General features: G+C 43.2%; 1 protein-coding gene across 2 annotated transcripts in view; it reads right to left on the bottom strand.

The window, feature by feature from the left end:
• Nucleotides 1-343: 343 nt before the first annotated feature.
• PDZRN3 (PDZ domain containing ring finger 3) overlaps nt 344-18,119 on the bottom strand; it is a 129,058-nt gene continuing 111,282 nt past the window's right edge. For both annotated transcript variants that reach the window (XM_023935109.2, XM_023935108.2), the window contains 7 exons: nt 15,569-15,810; nt 13,110-13,197; nt 5,878-5,976; nt 5,260-5,322; nt 4,898-4,999; nt 3,712-3,828; nt 344-2,789 (listed from right to left, as the gene is read on the bottom strand). In XM_023935109.2, the coding sequence (XP_023790877.2) occupies nt 1,236-2,789; nt 3,712-3,828; nt 4,898-4,999; nt 5,260-5,322; nt 5,878-5,976; nt 13,110-13,197; nt 15,569-15,810 (2,265 nt within the window). In that variant the 3' untranslated portion in view covers nt 344-1,235. The remainder of the gene's footprint in view (nt 2,790-3,711; nt 3,829-4,897; nt 5,000-5,259; nt 5,323-5,877; nt 5,977-13,109; nt 13,198-15,568; nt 15,811-18,119) is intronic.

The following is an 18,119-nucleotide window of genomic DNA, read 5'->3' as shown; positions in this document are numbered from 1 at the left end:
TAATGCAAACTGAAGGCTGTAGGTGGGGTTTATATACCACTAAGAAACCACAAAGCAAAGCAGGAGAGCAGAAATTCTATTTCTTTCTTACAAGTCACCTTAAACACCTTGTGAGCTGAAGATAAACATTGTTGATTTTACTCTTGATATTCTTTGTGCTTCTCCGTTGCCTCTTCCCTCACAAAAACCTCAATCCAAATTCCCCCCAAAGTCAGGACACCAATTATTCCCTCAGGTTTGGCTCCAGTGGCTGTCCAGGCATTTCTGCAGCACAGGAGCTATACTGCATAAAATTATATTCTAGGTGGTGAAACCAGAAGGGAATAAAAAGAATTTAAGGTAGTTTGAAATATAAAACAATAATTTATTTTACTTCATTTTACTTGTTAACGTTTGTAGCTAATGATGATTTCATGAAACTGCTTTTATAATTCAATACATTCAAATCTATAAAGCAAACAGTTACTACCATGGGCTTTTCAAATTCCACAAACTGTCTTATATAAACAAATTAGCTGTACATGCACGTTTCTTCAATAGGTTGCAACATTTGCAAACATGCTTTAAAATCCTTTAAAGCTGCATAATAGTCTACTTTGCCTCAGGCTTTTCAGATGAAACCTCTATACTTTCTTCAGAAACCTTAAAGAGAAAAATGTTTAAATGTTGAGCATAACTCTAAAAACTGCTGTTTGATAAATGTTAAATATTACAAGAGAATGATTCTAATTCTGAGTTTAAACCTTGAGCTAAGTATTGATAAACAGCACTCGGTGTAGAAGTGAACAACAGCAAAATAATATCACAAAATATGGTTTCACAAAAATAAAATAAAAATACATATGTGCAGTTGTTCTTGTGGGTTTCTTGCATTCTTTTTTTAGGTAAAGAAAAGCATGGGTACCTTTTAATATGAATATAGTTTAAGCAAATTACCTGTGTAAGTATGGTTAATACATTTCTGATATTTAGACACTTCATGTAAAAGGGAACAAGTAAAAAAAGTACAGTCAGTGTTCCAAAAAGCACTGCTAATATTGCCTTTGAAGGAGATGGGCAAGCTTCCTCTCCACTGCAGAATGGAGATCCTGGCACCCACGGTCGTAGAGTTCAGTATTCGAACTATAAACTCGGTGACTGTATCTTATATACAAAACTCTTGCCACATTGAACGAGGCATTGATTCCTACCCCACTGGTAGTGTTTTATGTACATAATTTAGCACTGGGGATTGATTATACAGTAGTCACTGACAGGAAGGAATTGTACACCCGCGTGCCGTCCGGTGACTTTGTTCCATGGGTTAGCAGTTCTTGGATTGTCATCCAATTGTCAAATATTTTTTTATTTCTCTTCTTCATCATTTTTTTGTGGCTCAGTTCAATGATGTTCATCTCCTTCTTCTCCTCTGCACCTTGCTGCTCCTTTAAGCACTCTAACCTGCTCTGCATCATGAACTCCCGCCGCCTCCTCTGCTCCTTGGCTTTCACCAGGTGCTGCTTCCTCTCCTCCTTGCTCCAGTACCGGCCCATCTTCATCTCACTGATGGCATCGTCATCCGTGGTCATCCCACTGCGCTCCTCCTTGATCTTTATGGCCCGTTCCCTCAGCAGCCTGTCCCTCACCGGCCTCTTGGTGATGTAGCGCGTCCCATCGCTCCTGACCTTGACCTTCCACTCCATCCTGGGCTCGCTCTGGCCCGAGGCCAAGTCCTTGCACATACTCACCAGGCTCATCTGGCTCTGTGCGTATTCCACGGCGGATTTCTGCTGGATCAGCTGCATGTAGCTCTGGTAGTGCTGGGCGTGGGCAGGGATGTGAGCGTGTTTGTAGGGAGAGTGGTGGTAGGGGGACACGTAGGAGGAGCCCGAGGCTTTCTGCCCATGAGTTGGGCTTTTGCTGCCATCGCTGCCTTTCCTCTCCTTGCTCTCCAGCTGCTTGCCAAGGTCAGGATCTTTAATGGAGGCGTGGCATTTACCAGCGCTGGATTCATGGCTCTCTGAGCCAGCAAACAAATTCTTCTGGGAGACATTATACGCCACTGCCCCCTCGTTTCCTTGACAGTTAATGCCTTCTGCAGTTCTGCGCAGGGAATTGTCAGGGGAGATCTCCAGCGTGAGCGGAGTGCTCCGGCAGCTCTCGCCCGTGTTGTAGGCACTCGAGCTGTCCTTGTCGGACTTCTCGGGCAGCTCGGTGATGTCCGAGAGCTCGTGCCTGCGGACGTCGATGCTCGTGTTGTAGTTTCGGAAGCCGCTGTTGTGCAGCATCCAGGGCTCCCGGTACTGCTCCTTCAGCTGCTGCATTTTGTGCGCCCTGACGATGTTGAGGCACTCCAGCTCGATGTTGCGCAGCTCCTCGTTGAGCATCTCCAGCTCTCTGTCGACGCTCTCTTGGTCGCTTTTGCTCATCTCCAGGGTGCTGTTGTGGTAGTACAGACCGTAGGGGTTGGCAGACTTCACCTGGCACTTCAGCTCCAGCAGCTCCCGGAACCGCTCGCACTCGTCCACAGGGATGCCGAGGAAGTCGACGTCGGTGCAGTCGGCTGAGATGAATGACTCGTTGCTGAACTGCATGTCCCCGCTTCCCAGGGTGTCGTGGCTGTAGGTCAGCTTCTTCTGGCTCCCCAGAGTGTTGGAGGAGGTGGTGTGATCGTCCCCGTTGTTCTCCTGCTCGGAGCTCTCGTCGTTGCGCGTGCTGTCGTCCGTGCGCCCCACGCCGCTGTCCTTCTCGTGCTGGTTGGACAAAATAGTGGCTGTGTCTGTGGTGCCTCCATCCTCCTCGTGCTTCTTCTAACAACAGAAACAGCAGGACACAAAGAAAAATTATTGCAAGTGCATGACATATGTTTATTTTTAAATAGTTCTCCTAATCCATCACTTTTTATGCTTTACGAGTCTTATATGGAAGGATTATTATTAAGAATTCAGAGAAAAGGTGACCAAGCCCACAGCCTGCTGTCGATGTCCTTTTCAGAAGAACCTGAGGTCTGATTTTCACCTATGCAGCAACAGTGGTAGAAGTCACATTTTCAAAATGTTTCTTCTCCCACTTAGGTGCACAACGCTATCCAGTTCTCCTGCAGTGCCAAAATGAGAGCATGACTGTTCACAACATGGGGATGCCACAGAGGATCTTGAAAACTTTAGAAAAAGTTTTAGAGCTCTTGAAAACTTTAGAAAAAAAATCTAGGCAAAAACTGGGAAGGAGCTTTAATCATAACAGAATGATGGACAACATAAGCCTGTATCTATGGCCCTGCATAAAATTTGTAATGTAAAAACTTTTTCTTTGCCTTTTTCCCCTTGTATAGATCTTGCTTCAGTCATTTGTTGTCCATTTGGGTTTGCAGGTTTTGGGAGGCAGTTTCCAGTCTGTGCATGCACATCAAACAGGAGATTCTGTAAATCAGCTCCCTGCCTGCTCTATCCACCACACACCCAGTTACTCCTCTCAGTGACCACAGTGACAGGGGATTTCCAAGAATTGTGATTGTGTCGTTGTAAAGGGGCAAAGCACAAAAGGTACTATTTTAAAACATCTTGGTCCCTGAGATGAAGCTGTGGACAGTCATGTAATATCTTGATTTTACAGAAAGCCCTTTTGCCTTGATCTCAGTGTCACTCGAGACACCAAGTGTATTCAGCCAAGCTCAATATTGACTAGTGGGTGCAGTGGGAAGTTTGACAGCCCTGCACACCAGAAGGGCAGTACCTGCTGAAGCATGCTGGCAGTAAATTGCATTGCCTGGTGGTGCTGTTCCTCTAACATGTCCATGTGCAAGTCATCCAGAAAATCGTTTCTGTCATCATCCATCCATCCTTCATCCAGCTGTGTGGAAAGGGAGGGAAAAAACAAACCAATTGTTGTCAAAAGACTGAAGACTGACATAAATTATGGCTTTTCTTTGTGGACAGTGGTTGGGAAATCTCAGGAGATTCCCTTCTGTGACAGTGCTGACGTGCCTTGGGAAGGAGCCTGTCCCTGTGCTAAGTGTGGGTATTGACTGTGCCACCTCCTCCCACAGCTGCCTCCATCTCCAGGAGCAGGGCTTTTATCTTCAACAGCCCTCTACCTATGGAAAAACTCAGTCTTTTGATCCGTGGAAATACTTTAAGAGTTGAGGTAGTTTTGGTTTGTGCACAACTTGATTAGGATGTATAAAAACACTCCAGAGCCCAAAGCTCAAACACGCCTCTTGTGAGGCAGCATCAAGGGCCAGAAGGAAAACTGGCTGGGGTCTGTAGGATATTTTTACTCCCATTCCCGATTATCCCCAAGGGAAAGATCAGAAATATCCAGGCTAAGAGAACAGTGATGACCCTGACCCCGTGTCTCCAGGTGCACTGGCAAGGGCTGCTCTCCCAGCACTGGAGCAGAGACAGATCAAACAATGGTGCTCCCGGCTGTTTGTTCAACACCTTTGTTGTGCTAATCCCTGCTCTACAAAGGGATCTGGTTCAACCTTTTATTGCAGCTCAGGAGGCTTCTTGACAGTATTCAAGTACTTTAAGAGACGGTGTGTGAAGGGCTAAATAATAGGTGTTTTAATGAATGAATAATCAATAGCAATAGGAATTAGAGTTCAGCGTGTTCTTCAAAACTGGCTCAAAACCATTCATAATACCTTGCACTGATGTTTGTAATAGCATTGCAGCACATATAAATCACCAAGTGTCTTAGAAATTGAATTTTAATATAAAATATATATGTAAGTACCGTGACTGCCGAATTCCATTATTTTAGACCATATATATATATGTGCAGTCAAAGTGTATAATGTGGTTTTAGGCAGATCTGGTAGATTTAGACAGGGAAAACAATTTGAAAGAACTTCTTTCTACAAAACAGCAACTGTTTTAATGAAGACTCAAGCGAGGGCTTTTTGTTGCTGCCGTACCTGAATTTCCGGTCTTGCCACAAGTAAGGAGATGTTCTTGCTCTCCTCACTGGAGAGAAGCGCCACAGCTTCCTCTCGGTTCTGCACCTCGATGCCATTGATCTTTAAAGAAAAAAAACACCACCATGAAGTGTTTTGAAGTGTTTTCCTAGGGCCACCTGGGCGCTGCTGCGCCGAGCTCCATGGAGACGCTTGGCTGGATGGATCCACGCGCACATCCCCAGCCTTGCGCGGAGAAGCGCTGGGCGAGTGTTCCAGTTTGGACACGTGAGGCTGCTCCATCCCCCTGTACTGCACGTGCAGAGCCTTGTTACGAGGGCAGGAAGGGAAATTCTGGGGTTTTGGACACTCCCCACACGTACCTGGATAATGCGATCCCCTTCTCGGAGCCGCCCGTCCTTCGCGGCGATGCTGTTGGGGTCGATCTGCAAAGTAAGAGAATTCTGAGTGTTCTGCAGGTTTGGGAGATCAGTATTTACTTCCCCGAATTTCCTGGGTGGTGCATTTTAATGGAAGGTTTTAGGTTTAATTATGGGTTTCTTTCCTCAAACTGGTGCAATTAATTTGAAGTGGCTCTGCATGGTGAAGAAATGTTGCTGTGTAAAATGCTATTTTTTTCATGGAAAGGGACAAAGAGAGACAAATGGGCCCCAGATGTTTGCAAATATAAGCATGTGGGTGTTTTTATAATTTATATAGTTTCAGGAATAATCAAGAATAAAAATTAAAGGGGGAATATATGAAAATACTCTGAAGGCACCATCAGAAACAGAACATTGTTAATATAATGAAATTTGACTTCAGTGGGAGCAGGAGCGCACTCAGTTTGGAAAAAAGGAAAATAATTAGATTTCTTCCAATTACTGCATTTTGGCTGTTTATCCAACATGGAACAAACAGAGGATGAATGCCTTAACTGCCCAACAGTGCAGCTGAAAAGACAAATAGATGGTATCTTATGGAAAGCAGCTCAATCTTACCTCACTCACATAAATACCCATGTCATCTTCATCATCTGTTCTGTAACAGACAGTGAGGCCAAGCTTGTCCTGGCTGTTCACTCTGTGTAAATCCACTTCCTGAGGTTTAAAAAAAGAAAAGGAAAATACATTGTCAGTGAGACTCTGGTGACTGATGGAAGCAATTTTTCAAATGCAATGAAAATATTTTGCTTAAGTGATATAGTGGATGTCTTTTCATTTCACTTGTAGACGAGGTTAACTTACTGAGCAAAACGTGATTATATGCAGACAATCAATACCTGGGACATTTTTGACCCTTCAATCAATAGGAAGTCATTTTGAAAATAGACCTTTTATTGATCTTAAGGAAGAAAAATTACCTATATTTCATGTAGTGGTAAGACTTCAAAGGCTAAAATACTTAAAAAGTATGATTTCAATATTTGTCACAGCTGATACATATTTCCTAATAAGCAGGGTAAATTCTCTGGCTTTTCAGAAAAAAACCTATAATACTTCATTATTTTAAATTGTATAATTTTCATGAAGTCATATAATAAATTTCTCAAAAGTGTGACTGAAGATCAATATATTGTCAGCAAAGCATTTGGAATTGGTAATAGAAACATAATAAGCATTTCAGTATCTTGCAACTGTTTGGTTTCAGCAGGTCATGGTGGTCTTGTTAATATCAGGGACATTTAACCCATCTTAAAAATGGATGTTCTTCCTCTATGCTTTTTTTCCCACAAGGATTTCCTGAGGGTTATTTTTTTTTTTTTTTGAATGGTGTGTTTGCCACTGCTGTGTGACACTGGTTGGCAGGAAGGGCTGTAAACCCCATGGAGATACCCCCAGGCTGTGGGATGCTCCTGGACCATCCCTGTGGCATCTTTCAGTCCTGCCTTCCTGCTCCTGAGGGATATCCCGAGGGGGTTTAACGCGTTTAACCAACTTATTGTGACTGCTGTGCTGGTCCTGAGGATGCTGCCATGGGGAGGAAGGATTTTGCTGTGCAGACAGAGATGTGAAAGCATCTGGAGCTGTGTTTTTACTTCCTCAGGTGAGGGGAGTGAGCGAGGCTTGGCAAGGTCCCACTCCTCAGGCCAGGCAGGACAGAGGCAGATCTGGGCTCTGGTGCAGAGGGGAAAGGGAGCAGGCAAAGGGACACAGTGGGGTCCAGGGGTGTCCCAGCCCCAGGGCAGACCCTGCCCCCTGCATCTGTGCCTGGACCTGCCATTCCACAGGAAAAGTCCTGGTAACACAGCTCCTTATTTCTGACATCTCTGTTCCTGTGCCATTTGGAAGGGGCAAGGCAATAAAACAAGCTGATATGAATAATTTATTGGTGTGTCTAGCTGACAGCTGCCAAGATCAGCAATCTCATGTTATTTACTTGTCAACATGTGTAATTTCTTTTTTTTTTCCCCCTAAAGAAGCGTAGCTGTAAATGTCAGTGACATTTCAGCTGGTATTTAAGTGGTTTCAATCAATAGTATCCATGGTGAACTGCTGTGCTTTCTCCCCCCTCTTTTGTTACTTAAAGGTTTGAACACAATGCTTTAATAGCGGGGTTTTCTTCAGATTTCCAAAGCTTTGGAGCTTTCTAGAGAGGAGATGGAGATTCTGCAGAAGAAAGATGAGACAAAGTGGATTCAGTTCTGATCTCAGCTGATCCTCCAGGATGCCACTGCAGTCAGTGGGTTTATGCTGCATTTAGCCTTGGGGTGAGGTGGGAATTTCTGTATTGAGCTTCATTCAGGCCTGGAATCCCATATTCCCTGCATACTTTAACAAAAAAGTTTCATTACCTTCAGGACTGCTTTTTATATATTTTATTGATTTGAAGGCATGGCAGGAAATTTATGCTGTGGCTCTGCCTGCCATACTGGCAGTGAAAAATAAAAAAATTATAATGTTAAAAAAAACCCACAAAAAACAAACAGAAAAATATGGTGACTTTGGCCATTGCTTAAATAGATCCTGTGTAACTACAAACTCTTGGAGTGGAAGGACAGGAGGGAGCAAGGTGTTATTTTCTTTCCTACTTACCACATGTTTTGACTATCAAATAGGTTGTTTCCACTGTTTCCAACAGTGCACAACTATAAAGGGTATCATCATTAATAATAAAGTATGGGTTTATATTAAAATTGTTCCATCTGAGATGTCACCTGTGATACACTGGAAGGTAATAAATCATCTGGTAAAATTAAATAATATCTCTTTGGAATGGAAAAGGAGTATCTGTTGTTTTAAAAGACACTCAGAAATAAAGCTGCAAAAAAAGCTAGAGCAGAAAAAAATTTAGAGAGCAGGTGTTCAGAACCTGAATTTTTATGAGTAATTAGTTGACAGACTTACTCTTGGGTACAATCCCTCTAGTCTTTGGTAGGAAGAGAGAAAGTGGATTTGATGCTACCCAAATATGATAATTTTATGAACTTAAACATAGGAGCAGCTGCTTTCTATGGGTCTTTGCATGAGTGAAGTTTTAATATAATCATAAAGGTTTGAAATATTTGAGAGATAAAAGTGTGTAATTCCAGTTGGAGTTGAAGAATCAACACCAGAGTCTTCAAAGCAAAGGTTATTTTCCATATTCAGAGGCAAGTCTGTGTAATGCAGAGATACATGAAAGGGGAAAATAGAAAACTGGCACCTGCAAGTACAGGTATTATGGCAGCTTGAGTGATTGTACCAGGAATTAATTAAACAGAGGAAAATTAATATGGGCCTGGAGAGCTTTAAAGGTGTAAGTTCCTGTGTTTGCAATGCCACAGGGCTTGCCATTTCTTACAGTTTTGTCTCAGGGGCTGAATTCCTGGGCAGTGGAAGGGACACACTGAGGTTGTTCCACACCTGCAGCTGGCAGGCAGAGGTGCTGCCCACAGAGTGTGGGAATGTTGGGGCTGGGTCAGTATGAGAAATGTGAAAATTCTGTCTATGAGCACTTTAACACTCGCAGATAATTCAAATCTGCTTCTTCAGATCAGGTAAAAGTGACATTTTGAGAGATGTTCAAAGGAGGATTTGGATGCTCTTTCAAAATAGTCTGTGCAAGAGAAGTGCCTGAAAGATTATTGGCTCCTCATCAAATGCAGAGCCAAGGAGGGCTCACAGAGCTGGTTGCTGAAATCCATCTGGCATTTGCAGCAAGACAAGAAGAAATGAACGTGCCCTGTGACATTATACCTGCAACTACTCGTCATAATGAATTAGGAGCAAGTGATAATAGTAAATTAACCTCTCTAAGCTCAGAAGATCCTTCATTTGCAGAGGATTATTGAATTATTGTACTGCTGATTTAGAATTATGGCCTGCCTGCAAATTTATAAAAATCAGAGTCCTTTCTCTAACAAGACAGAGATGAGCAGTAGAGATCTGAAGTGACAGATGGGTAAAAATAGTTCAGTCACTCAGAAAGCCTCATCCACAGCTTGCATGGCAAGTGCTCTGTCCTTCTCCCTCTTTCTGTAAGATGTGGTGGTTTTTTTCCTGTGCTGACCTCTGCCATACCTGACCAGCAGGGTCCCCTTTTTTTGTTATCCCATAAATAGGTTTCATGCAGAAAAGAAAGTCAGGGAAATAAATATAAAGAACTATTTCCTTTTATACTGCACAAGGCCTTCTTGCTACTTTTTGGCAACTGACCCTGCCACAGCAAGAGGAAAAATCTTGTTCATGCATTCTTGAACCTACGAAAAGTAATCTTTAAATTTGTGTTTTCATATCAAAGTGGTTTTCAACACAGGTAAATGGAAGAAAATCCCACCCCTTCCCTTTTCAAAGGAGAAAATGGTATCAACCAGATTTTCTTTCCAAAATTCCCTGCCCTAGAGAAGCTGAAATCTACCTGGAAGTTTCTGTGGCAGCCCAGCTCCGTGATGGGAATTCTGACCGCAGAGGCTGGACCAGCTTTAGTCACCAGTGGTGCTGGGGAAGGCTGAAGGAAAGTGCTTCTCACCCCGGTGCAAAGAGGTTTGGGGTGCCCCAGTAAGATAACTTGGAGGATGGCCAGGCTCTCTGCCAAGCAGATGGGCAGAGCTCCATCATCCAGACCTTTCTCACACAGCACGGGGCGTTGAGGCCAGGCTGAAAACCTCCCGAGAGCCCAGGGAGGACAACTTGCACTGCTGGCTTGTGAGCCAGATGAAATGTTTTACCACTTCTGCGTTTGTTCCAAACAGAGAACATACAAATATTTGTGTTAGAAAGTACAGCTGTGAAGCTTTTTAAACCTTTACATATTCAATCACTGCCTGAAGCAGCCCTGCTCGGGCTGCAGCTCTTTGTATTCCGAGACACAGCGATGCCTTGAGAAGCTCCTGATCAGTGCAGCTCCCTGCAGAGCTGGAGTTTTCATAGAGAAGAAATATATTCACATAAAAGATGCTTTGAAATGCTTTGCAAACCAGGACAGAATAAAAATTGCAGAGTGCCTGTGATGGAGCCTTCCAATTCTCATGTTCAGAGAGTCGCCTCTCGCCTCCCTTACAAACAGATTATTGGAGAAGTAAAAGAAAAGTTTCAGCTGAAGTAGCAAAGTACAGCAAAGGGGAGAGCTTGAAACTGGTACTCAGCTTTTACTTGTGGTTTCCTAAAAGCAGTGGAGTATTAGTTTCAGATCTTGAAGCACGTTTTTGTGTGCTCAGTGTTGATCTTTTGCCGGTCAGCTGTTGTGGTTTCATGCTGGGAACACTGGGAGCTCTGCACTGGGTGGGCAAAAAGCTCTTTGAACAGATTTGGTGTCCTCCTTCAGTCTTTTGACAAGAGTGCTTCATTTCTGTCCAAGACTGACTGAGAGTATCAGAGGGAAATTTCTCAGCAGTAGCAAACATTTAATGCAATTTTCATCTCCAAGCCTCACTGACTCTCAACTAACCATTCAGTTGAGTTCAGTTCTTTTCTTGGAAGGCCTACATACAAGTTGCATATTGGGAAGGGTGAAGACAGAAAGGCAAATGGGAGGGAACAGGCCCCTTTTTGATGTAGAATGTTCTCCTTTGTAATGTGAGAAAGTTCCACTGAGAGAGCCCTCGCTTGGGCTGTGTCTGACAGCTGGACAGACTTGTTTGAATAAACATATTAATGCATAACACTGCTGGGGAATCCTGGAGTGACATTATTCTTCCTTTATGAGCCTGAAATGACTTCTAGCTGGGCCTCCGTGAAGAATGAATGTACTTTTAATTTATAATAAAGTAGGAGTTCACAATTTAGTTCCTCTTTACTTGTGGCATGGCAACTTCAAAAGAAAAGGAATGGTATTTATTTATTTTTGTAGCAGAGAATATATGGCTGTTACCTCTGAGTCATCAATTTTAAGACAAATGTTGAGATAAAACCGAGAATGCAATTTGGGCACCTCAGCAATACTGCCAGCATAAATTCCTTCCTATGGATATTTACATTGGAGGTTTGTTGGGAACTTGGCTATTTCACCTTTTTTGTCTTGTTTGCTTGTTACAAATCACTAACCAGTCAGTTATAGACCATAAAAGTTTAGATGAGGAGCTTCTGATTTAAATTCAAAGCACATTTTATAGACACAGAAACCCAGAAGGCTGACTTGATGGCTTTCTTACTTTCGACATTCCTGCTGCAGTCAATGAAACAGTGCCTTTGTGGTCTTTTAAAACATATCTATCAAAAGGCAAACAAAAAAGCAACCAGCCAGTTGAGTCCCTGTTAGCACTTTGACCTTACCATTGATCATAGTCTTTACAATTTGAACAGGAATCTTTAGAGGTTTTTAAGAAATACTATTAGGCCACAGAGACTTTCCTAATGCTCATCTGCCTGTGTTAGTGAGCTGATCACCTTTGGCCATCAAGTACTATATCAATGTCAGAATTATTAATGTTGTGGTTTAAGGCATATTAAGGTTTGGCTACTGGAGTGCGTGTGTTTAAACTGTTTTCAGCTCAACTGGTTGACCTTCTAATGGAAACATTATAATTTATCTGCAATATTAGATTTCCTAAAAGGTAGATTTTGGAAAGATACTGGTAGAAAACACTGACTTGTTCTACATTTTCCTTTGAGACTGAAAACTTTATTGTATTTGTTTTTATTTAAGAGGGGAAAAAAAAAAAAGGCCCTTGTTTGAAAAGTAAGGCCTTGAAGTCTGCTAAGTAGCATTTGTTTTACTGGCACTTTGAATTTATCCTGCCTTTGATTTATGTTTGTATACAGAGATGAATTGCTACCAGATCTGCAAAATTTGAGAACAGCTTGCAAACTTTTTATGGGGTTTTAGTCCTTGATCCTGCAAACACTTTTATAGAAGGAAACAACCTGGTGCTCATAGAACGACTGAACTCTGCTCCCACTGAAGCTGTTGATAAATCCACAATGATTTCAGCAGAATTTCAGGCAGGTCAGCACTGCTTGCTTTGACAAGTAGGTGTTAGCAGGACCAGGATGTAAGAAATCAGAAGTGCAAGCTAGGTATAAAATATTCTCTTACTCATGATCTTGGATGGATCAGCTGGGTCAGGCATTGCTGGCAGTATTTAGAACTATTGGGATATTTTGCTACTATTTATTACAAATAATTAAAAACACTTCACTGGGTCAGTACTGCTTTAGGGTCTTGCAGAACCCCACAGTTTCTGTGCTGCACTTTGAATGGCTGGGAGTAGGTTATTAAAATTAGGAATGAGAAAACTGAAGATGAACTTCTGATGGGACATCCAAGAGCTAAAACCAAAAGTGATTTTTAAAGATTTGGCAGGGAAAAGGGTTTGCATACCTTCATGAGTAGTTCAACTTTTATTATCTGTAATTTCAAATGTATACATATGTCATTTAAGTAATGAAAAAGGGAGGAACAGCTTACTTTAGTGGCAAATCTATCCTGGCCTTGTCTTGTAAAGTTAATATACTTCAAAATTATATGATCAGGAACATCTGTTTCTCAGCCAGGAAGTATTTAAGGGAAACTCACAAATTTTTACTGCGGTTGTGTGGAAGAGGTCCTGCCACTCAGCAGAGCCTTTCAGATTTTCAGAAAGCCTAAATCAGCACACTTACACAGAATTTAATTAAAGGAATCAATTACTTCATTATTCATGTTGTTAGCTGAAGATCATCAGTGCCTGGCTCACAGCTCAATGGAGTGATAAAGGTATCAGCAACTGGTGAACAATGTTATCACAAATATCTGCTTTGAAAAGTCTTTTCACTTTATACAAATCAAAGACCTTGAGGTGTGTATGGAAAGGAAATAGTTACTCTAATAATACCTCTAATTCCAACTCATCCCGGTCCATTTCTTGATGAATCCCTCCCATGTAGTCATTTGGGTCATAGTATTCATGCACAGCTGGATGGCTGGAAAAAAAAAAAGGTATTTTTTAGGGCAGCACTCAGGACTTTAGTGGAACTTGTTAATGCATTCCAAGCTTGCAGGGGAGATGATGGACTAACCCCCACACCGAGGAGCTGCATGTGGTTAATTCTATGAGCTACACCACTTATCCCAGCTAGTGTTTTAAATGAAAATTCCATGTCTTGAAGGAGGGCAGCCTGCTGCTTTTTACTGCTTGAGCTCTCCCACACTTCCACCCCTTTACCTCGGAAGTTGTAAGCAGTGTGAACTCTTGTGATCGCTGTTTTCTGTGCTGGATTGTTTTATCTGCAGTGAAAGTAAACTCCCTTTAATTCTCTGTTAACTAGATACATTCTGAGGCTATTTATGTAACAGCATCTGCTAATTGGCTAGCAGAGTCAAGTTGTTAGAGATTAATGTGAATGGAATTGGGAGAAGTGAGAGGAAACACTAGGAAATAATGACTGCTTTCACACGCTGGGTGACAGCACACCCTGAGAGCTGAGTGTGGACCATGAGAAGGGCTGAGAGGGAGCACCAACACCTCCAGCTCACTGGTGATCCAGCAGCTGGGATCTGTCTAATGGCTGAGGAACAATACGAAGTTGATAGGGCAAAGCTGGAATAATGCAAGCATGTTGAGACCTAAATCATGAAATGGTAAAATCATGGAAGAGTTTGGGGTGGAAGACACCTCAAGGAAAATCTTGTTCCACCCCTGCCATGGCCAGGGACACCTCCCACTAGACCAGGTTGCTCCAACCTGGCCTTGGACACTTCTAGGGATGGGGCAGCCACAGCTTCTCTGTGCACCCTGTGCCAGGGCCTCACAGGGAAGATTTTTTTTTCCTAAATGATTCACCAGGAATTAATATTTGCCATTTTTTAAGTGTAACTGGTTTTTCAGTTGGCAAGTCAGAGGTACTAAAAGCCCCTACTGCAGCTGAGGCTGGGAGGTGGTGTCGGGGCCCTAGGAATAATCATGTCCTCTCCACAGGCTCCAAGCCCTGCTGTTTGTTCACTGCAAGCTCAAAGCTCCAGCCTTTTGTCAAGTATTTCCACTAAATCGTGCTGCTGTGTTTGAATTTTCAATGGGCTGGGAATATTGGCTGAACCATCCTCCAGCATCAGCAGAGGGTCAGGAGGGGAGCAGACACTGCACACAGTCCTGGCTCAATGTGTGGGAGTTAATGTGCTGTGAAAGGTGCTCAGGGGCAGTGCAGGATCCGTGCCTGTGTGAACCCAAACCCCATTTCCCAGGGGTGCAGGCTGTTTGAACCCAAACCCCATTTCCCAGGAGTGCTGGCAGGGCTGTTTGACCCAAACCCCATTTCCCAGGAGTGCTGGCAGGGCTGTTTGAACCCAAACCCCATTTCCCAGGGGTGCAGGCAGGGCTGTTTGAACCCAAACCCCATTTCCCAGGGGTGCAGGCAGGGCTGTTTGACCCAAGCCCCATTTCCCAGGGGTGCAGGCAGGGCTGTGTGAACCCAAACCCCATTTCCCAGGGGTGCTGGCAGGGCTGTGTGAACCCAAACCCCATTTCCCAGGGGTGCAGGCAGGGCTGTGTGAACCCAAACCCCATTTCCCAGGAGAGGCACGCTGGGAGGGTGGGTGCACACCCCTCCTGCCTCTCACCACGCTCAGGATCGGCTCAAAAGCAGGAATTTTTGTGTCTTGAGCAGATCAGTGTCTCACACACAGCAACTGAGAGGGTCAGAATCCCTTCCACTCCCTGCTCCCTGTGGATTTGTGTGGCAGGATGACAGGCAATCTGCAGGGGCTCCTTGGGGAGCTGTTTGCCTCTCCAACAGCATGTGAGGGCGGGGGGCGTGTGCGCCAGGAGATAATTGTCATTTGTATTTGTAAGTACAAAAAGCATCAAATTACCATTAACAATAATTAAAATTTGATTCTAAAACATCCATGACAACACTGGTAAGTCATTTTAGTCCCAGGAAATAACTTATTCGAGTAACAGCGCTGCAGGGTTATAATAAAGTAATTAATACACTGGAACAGAATGTAGCAGCTCTTAGCATTACAGAATTTATGGCAGCCATAAAAAATAAAGTTAAAACATAAGCAACCCAAAGAGGCAGTGAGAGGAATTACAAAATGCAATAACTTTATCCATCAAATGCCAGCAAAAAAAAATGAGCTTTATGAGGCCGTGTTGTGACTCGGCGGCATTACTCATGTGAGTAATGTCTCGCTAATGTGTAGGAAAAATGAAAATGCTGTGAGTTATGGCTGGGTGGTGGATGAATCCTGGCTGCTTCTGGGAGTGCATGTTTACCAGCGAGTCAGGTGAGGTTGTGAACTCCTAACATGCCACACAAGGGGTTTTTTGAGGCTCAGAAAGACATGGCTTACTCTTCAGGCAGCAGGTAGGGGTCCAGCACGGGGACGGGAGGGCTGGGCGAGCCCATCTTGCTGAGGGCCATGATGTGCTCGAAGGTGATGTCGGTCTGGGTGCCCACGTCCACCAGCTGCGGCTCGTGCGCCTTGGCGCGCGGGGCCCTCCTCAGCACCTGCACCACGATGGGCTCCTTGGCGGTTTTGAACGCTTCCACCGCCTGCTCGTGGGTGGCTTTGGATAAATCCTTCCCATTGACCTGTGGGGAGAAAGCAGCAAAGCCGTCAGGGTTTCACCTTCCAGCCATCCCCGGGCGCGCCGGGAACGGTCCCCGCAATCTTGGCGCGTCTCTCATTTTCCCTTTTCTCCGCAGCAACTTTACAAATCCTCTGCTCTGCCTTTTATTGTGATAGATTTCACTGGGCTCGCTCTTTGAGGTGAAGTACAAACCAGCACCCCATTTGTTTCTTGCAGATTAGAAATCCCTCAGCCCTTGTTCAAACACAAAAAGTTATTGATTCTCCTGTAGTTTTTCTAGATTTGTTTTGCTTTTTAGACTCTTCACCCCTTGCTGAACAAAACCAAAACTACAAAACTATGTGTTTGGGTCTGATAAACAATTTTTCAGATGAAACATGACGGTAGTACTCGGTCACTGCAATAAAAAAACTCCATTTTTAGGGTAGTGGAGAGAAATAACAGGAGACATGGAATTGGGAAGAGAAGAGAATCCACACACTGCACTAAGTACACACTCTGCACGTTTAATCACATTAAAACAAGTGGGCCACCTGAAGGAGAACATTACTCAGCACAATAACTGAATTTAGCCCATATTTAACATATTGCCCAGGGCAAAAAGCTGACTGATGTAAAGAGGTTTAACTTGAGTGCAGAAAAGATTGAAAAGGGTAAATTCCTGCTGAATTACCCTGTGCAACATTTTTTCCCTGCTGTCATCTTGGGTTTGCCTTAGAGAGGTGATGACACCAGGATTTTTGTGAAGCCAGCTGAGAGGGGAAGGTGTTAGCATGACATTTACATCACACAAACACTTGCACTGCACAGGATTGCTCCCAGTAATGCACAGCATGCAAAGTTTGGCCCGGTCAAATTAAATATCATTAACTCGCCCAATTGAGCAGATTACTTTAAAACAGTTTGTACAGCTGTAAAATTAGGTTCAGCGTAATGTTTTCTCTGGAAAAAGGAAATGCTGAGTTTGGCTTGAGTTTTATTATTTGCTGCAAATTAAACATTGCACATTTTACTGTGTGCATCCTAATTTTTTGTTGTTGTTGTTGTTGTTTTTTGGTACAACTCAACAAGCAATCAAAATAAAAGAATCTAAATTGCAGCGTATAATGGTTTTCAGAAATGTTCTCAGAGTAACTCTTGAGCAGGAAACTATTTATGAAGATCCTTTCTCCATCTTTATAGTAAAACCTGGTAAAAAATCTCACAGAGGACAGATTTCCAGTTCATTCCCAAATTCTATAATGATCCTGGATCACAGACAGTTTAGCACAGGCCTGCATTTTAATTTAGGTTCCTTAGGGCACTTTTATTCCTGCAAATCCGTGGACTGGCATCCTCTTTGTGCTCTCCTATGCAATTGTTACATAAATAATCATAACTTCAAGGACAGGTTGATGTCACGCAGGGAACAGGCGGTGGTAGCTGGGCTCTGTCATAAATTGTTACTACAGGAATTATTTCCAAGTAGTTTCCTGACTGTGTCGTCTGCAAGCTGCTAATGCTATGGAAAAGAAAAGTGCTGCACAGCCAGGAGGAAGGACACAGGACCAGACTTTAGAACTGGGGTGATGAGCCAGCTAAATTTTAATCTAAACCCTCTCCTGCTGCAGAGGGACCTTGTGTTTGTGACTTTCTGGCTATTCAGCTTTTGGCTGGTAAATTGGTAACTCTACGAGCAGGACTGTATTTGATGTGTATACAATTTTAAAGTATGGGTTTGGTAAGATGGCAATGATTACACTAAGATGAAAGCATAAATCACTCTACTGCTGTTATTGTGGATTTCTTAGCCCACTTCAAAGATATGGTTGGGGATTTTGTCTTTAAAAGTTAATATTTCTATGAGCTGTGGCAGCACCCACATCATGTTAGGCAAACAATGCTCTGGACAGTAGCTGTCCACGTGATGAATGGTTTTGGGGTCAGTCTGTGGATCCCTTACAAGAGGCTGATTCCTAAATCCCAGCTGAGTGGGAACCTTTAACTCTGCAGGTTCCTGTTCTCATCAGCAGCCCTGGCCACCGGGGTGGATGCTGATCCATGAGACGTGGCCAGAACTCCTCTAACAAATGTGGAAAGAATACACAGTGACACAAAAATATGCTTAAAAGTGCTTTACATTCCTGAAACTGGTTCCTAAACAACCTGCAGTAAGTGCCATAATATGTGGTAAATACTGAACAGTGAATAGTTTGTAATTACTTTTTTTTTTTTAAGCATTTCCCATCTCAGCACAGCAATGATACTATTTTCCATTAAAGGGAAATGAGGATGGCAATGCTAAATATTTGGATAATAAAAAGCAGTAAT

The sequence above is a fragment of the Cyanistes caeruleus genome, chromosome 11 (genome assembly GCF_971803275.1).
Source record: "Cyanistes caeruleus chromosome 11, bCyaCae1.hap1.1, whole genome shotgun sequence".
Taxonomy (NCBI): Eukaryota; Metazoa; Chordata; class Aves; order Passeriformes; family Paridae; genus Cyanistes; species Cyanistes caeruleus.
Note: the sequence above shows the minus strand (reverse complement) of the source record. Positions and strands in the feature narration are given on the sequence as shown.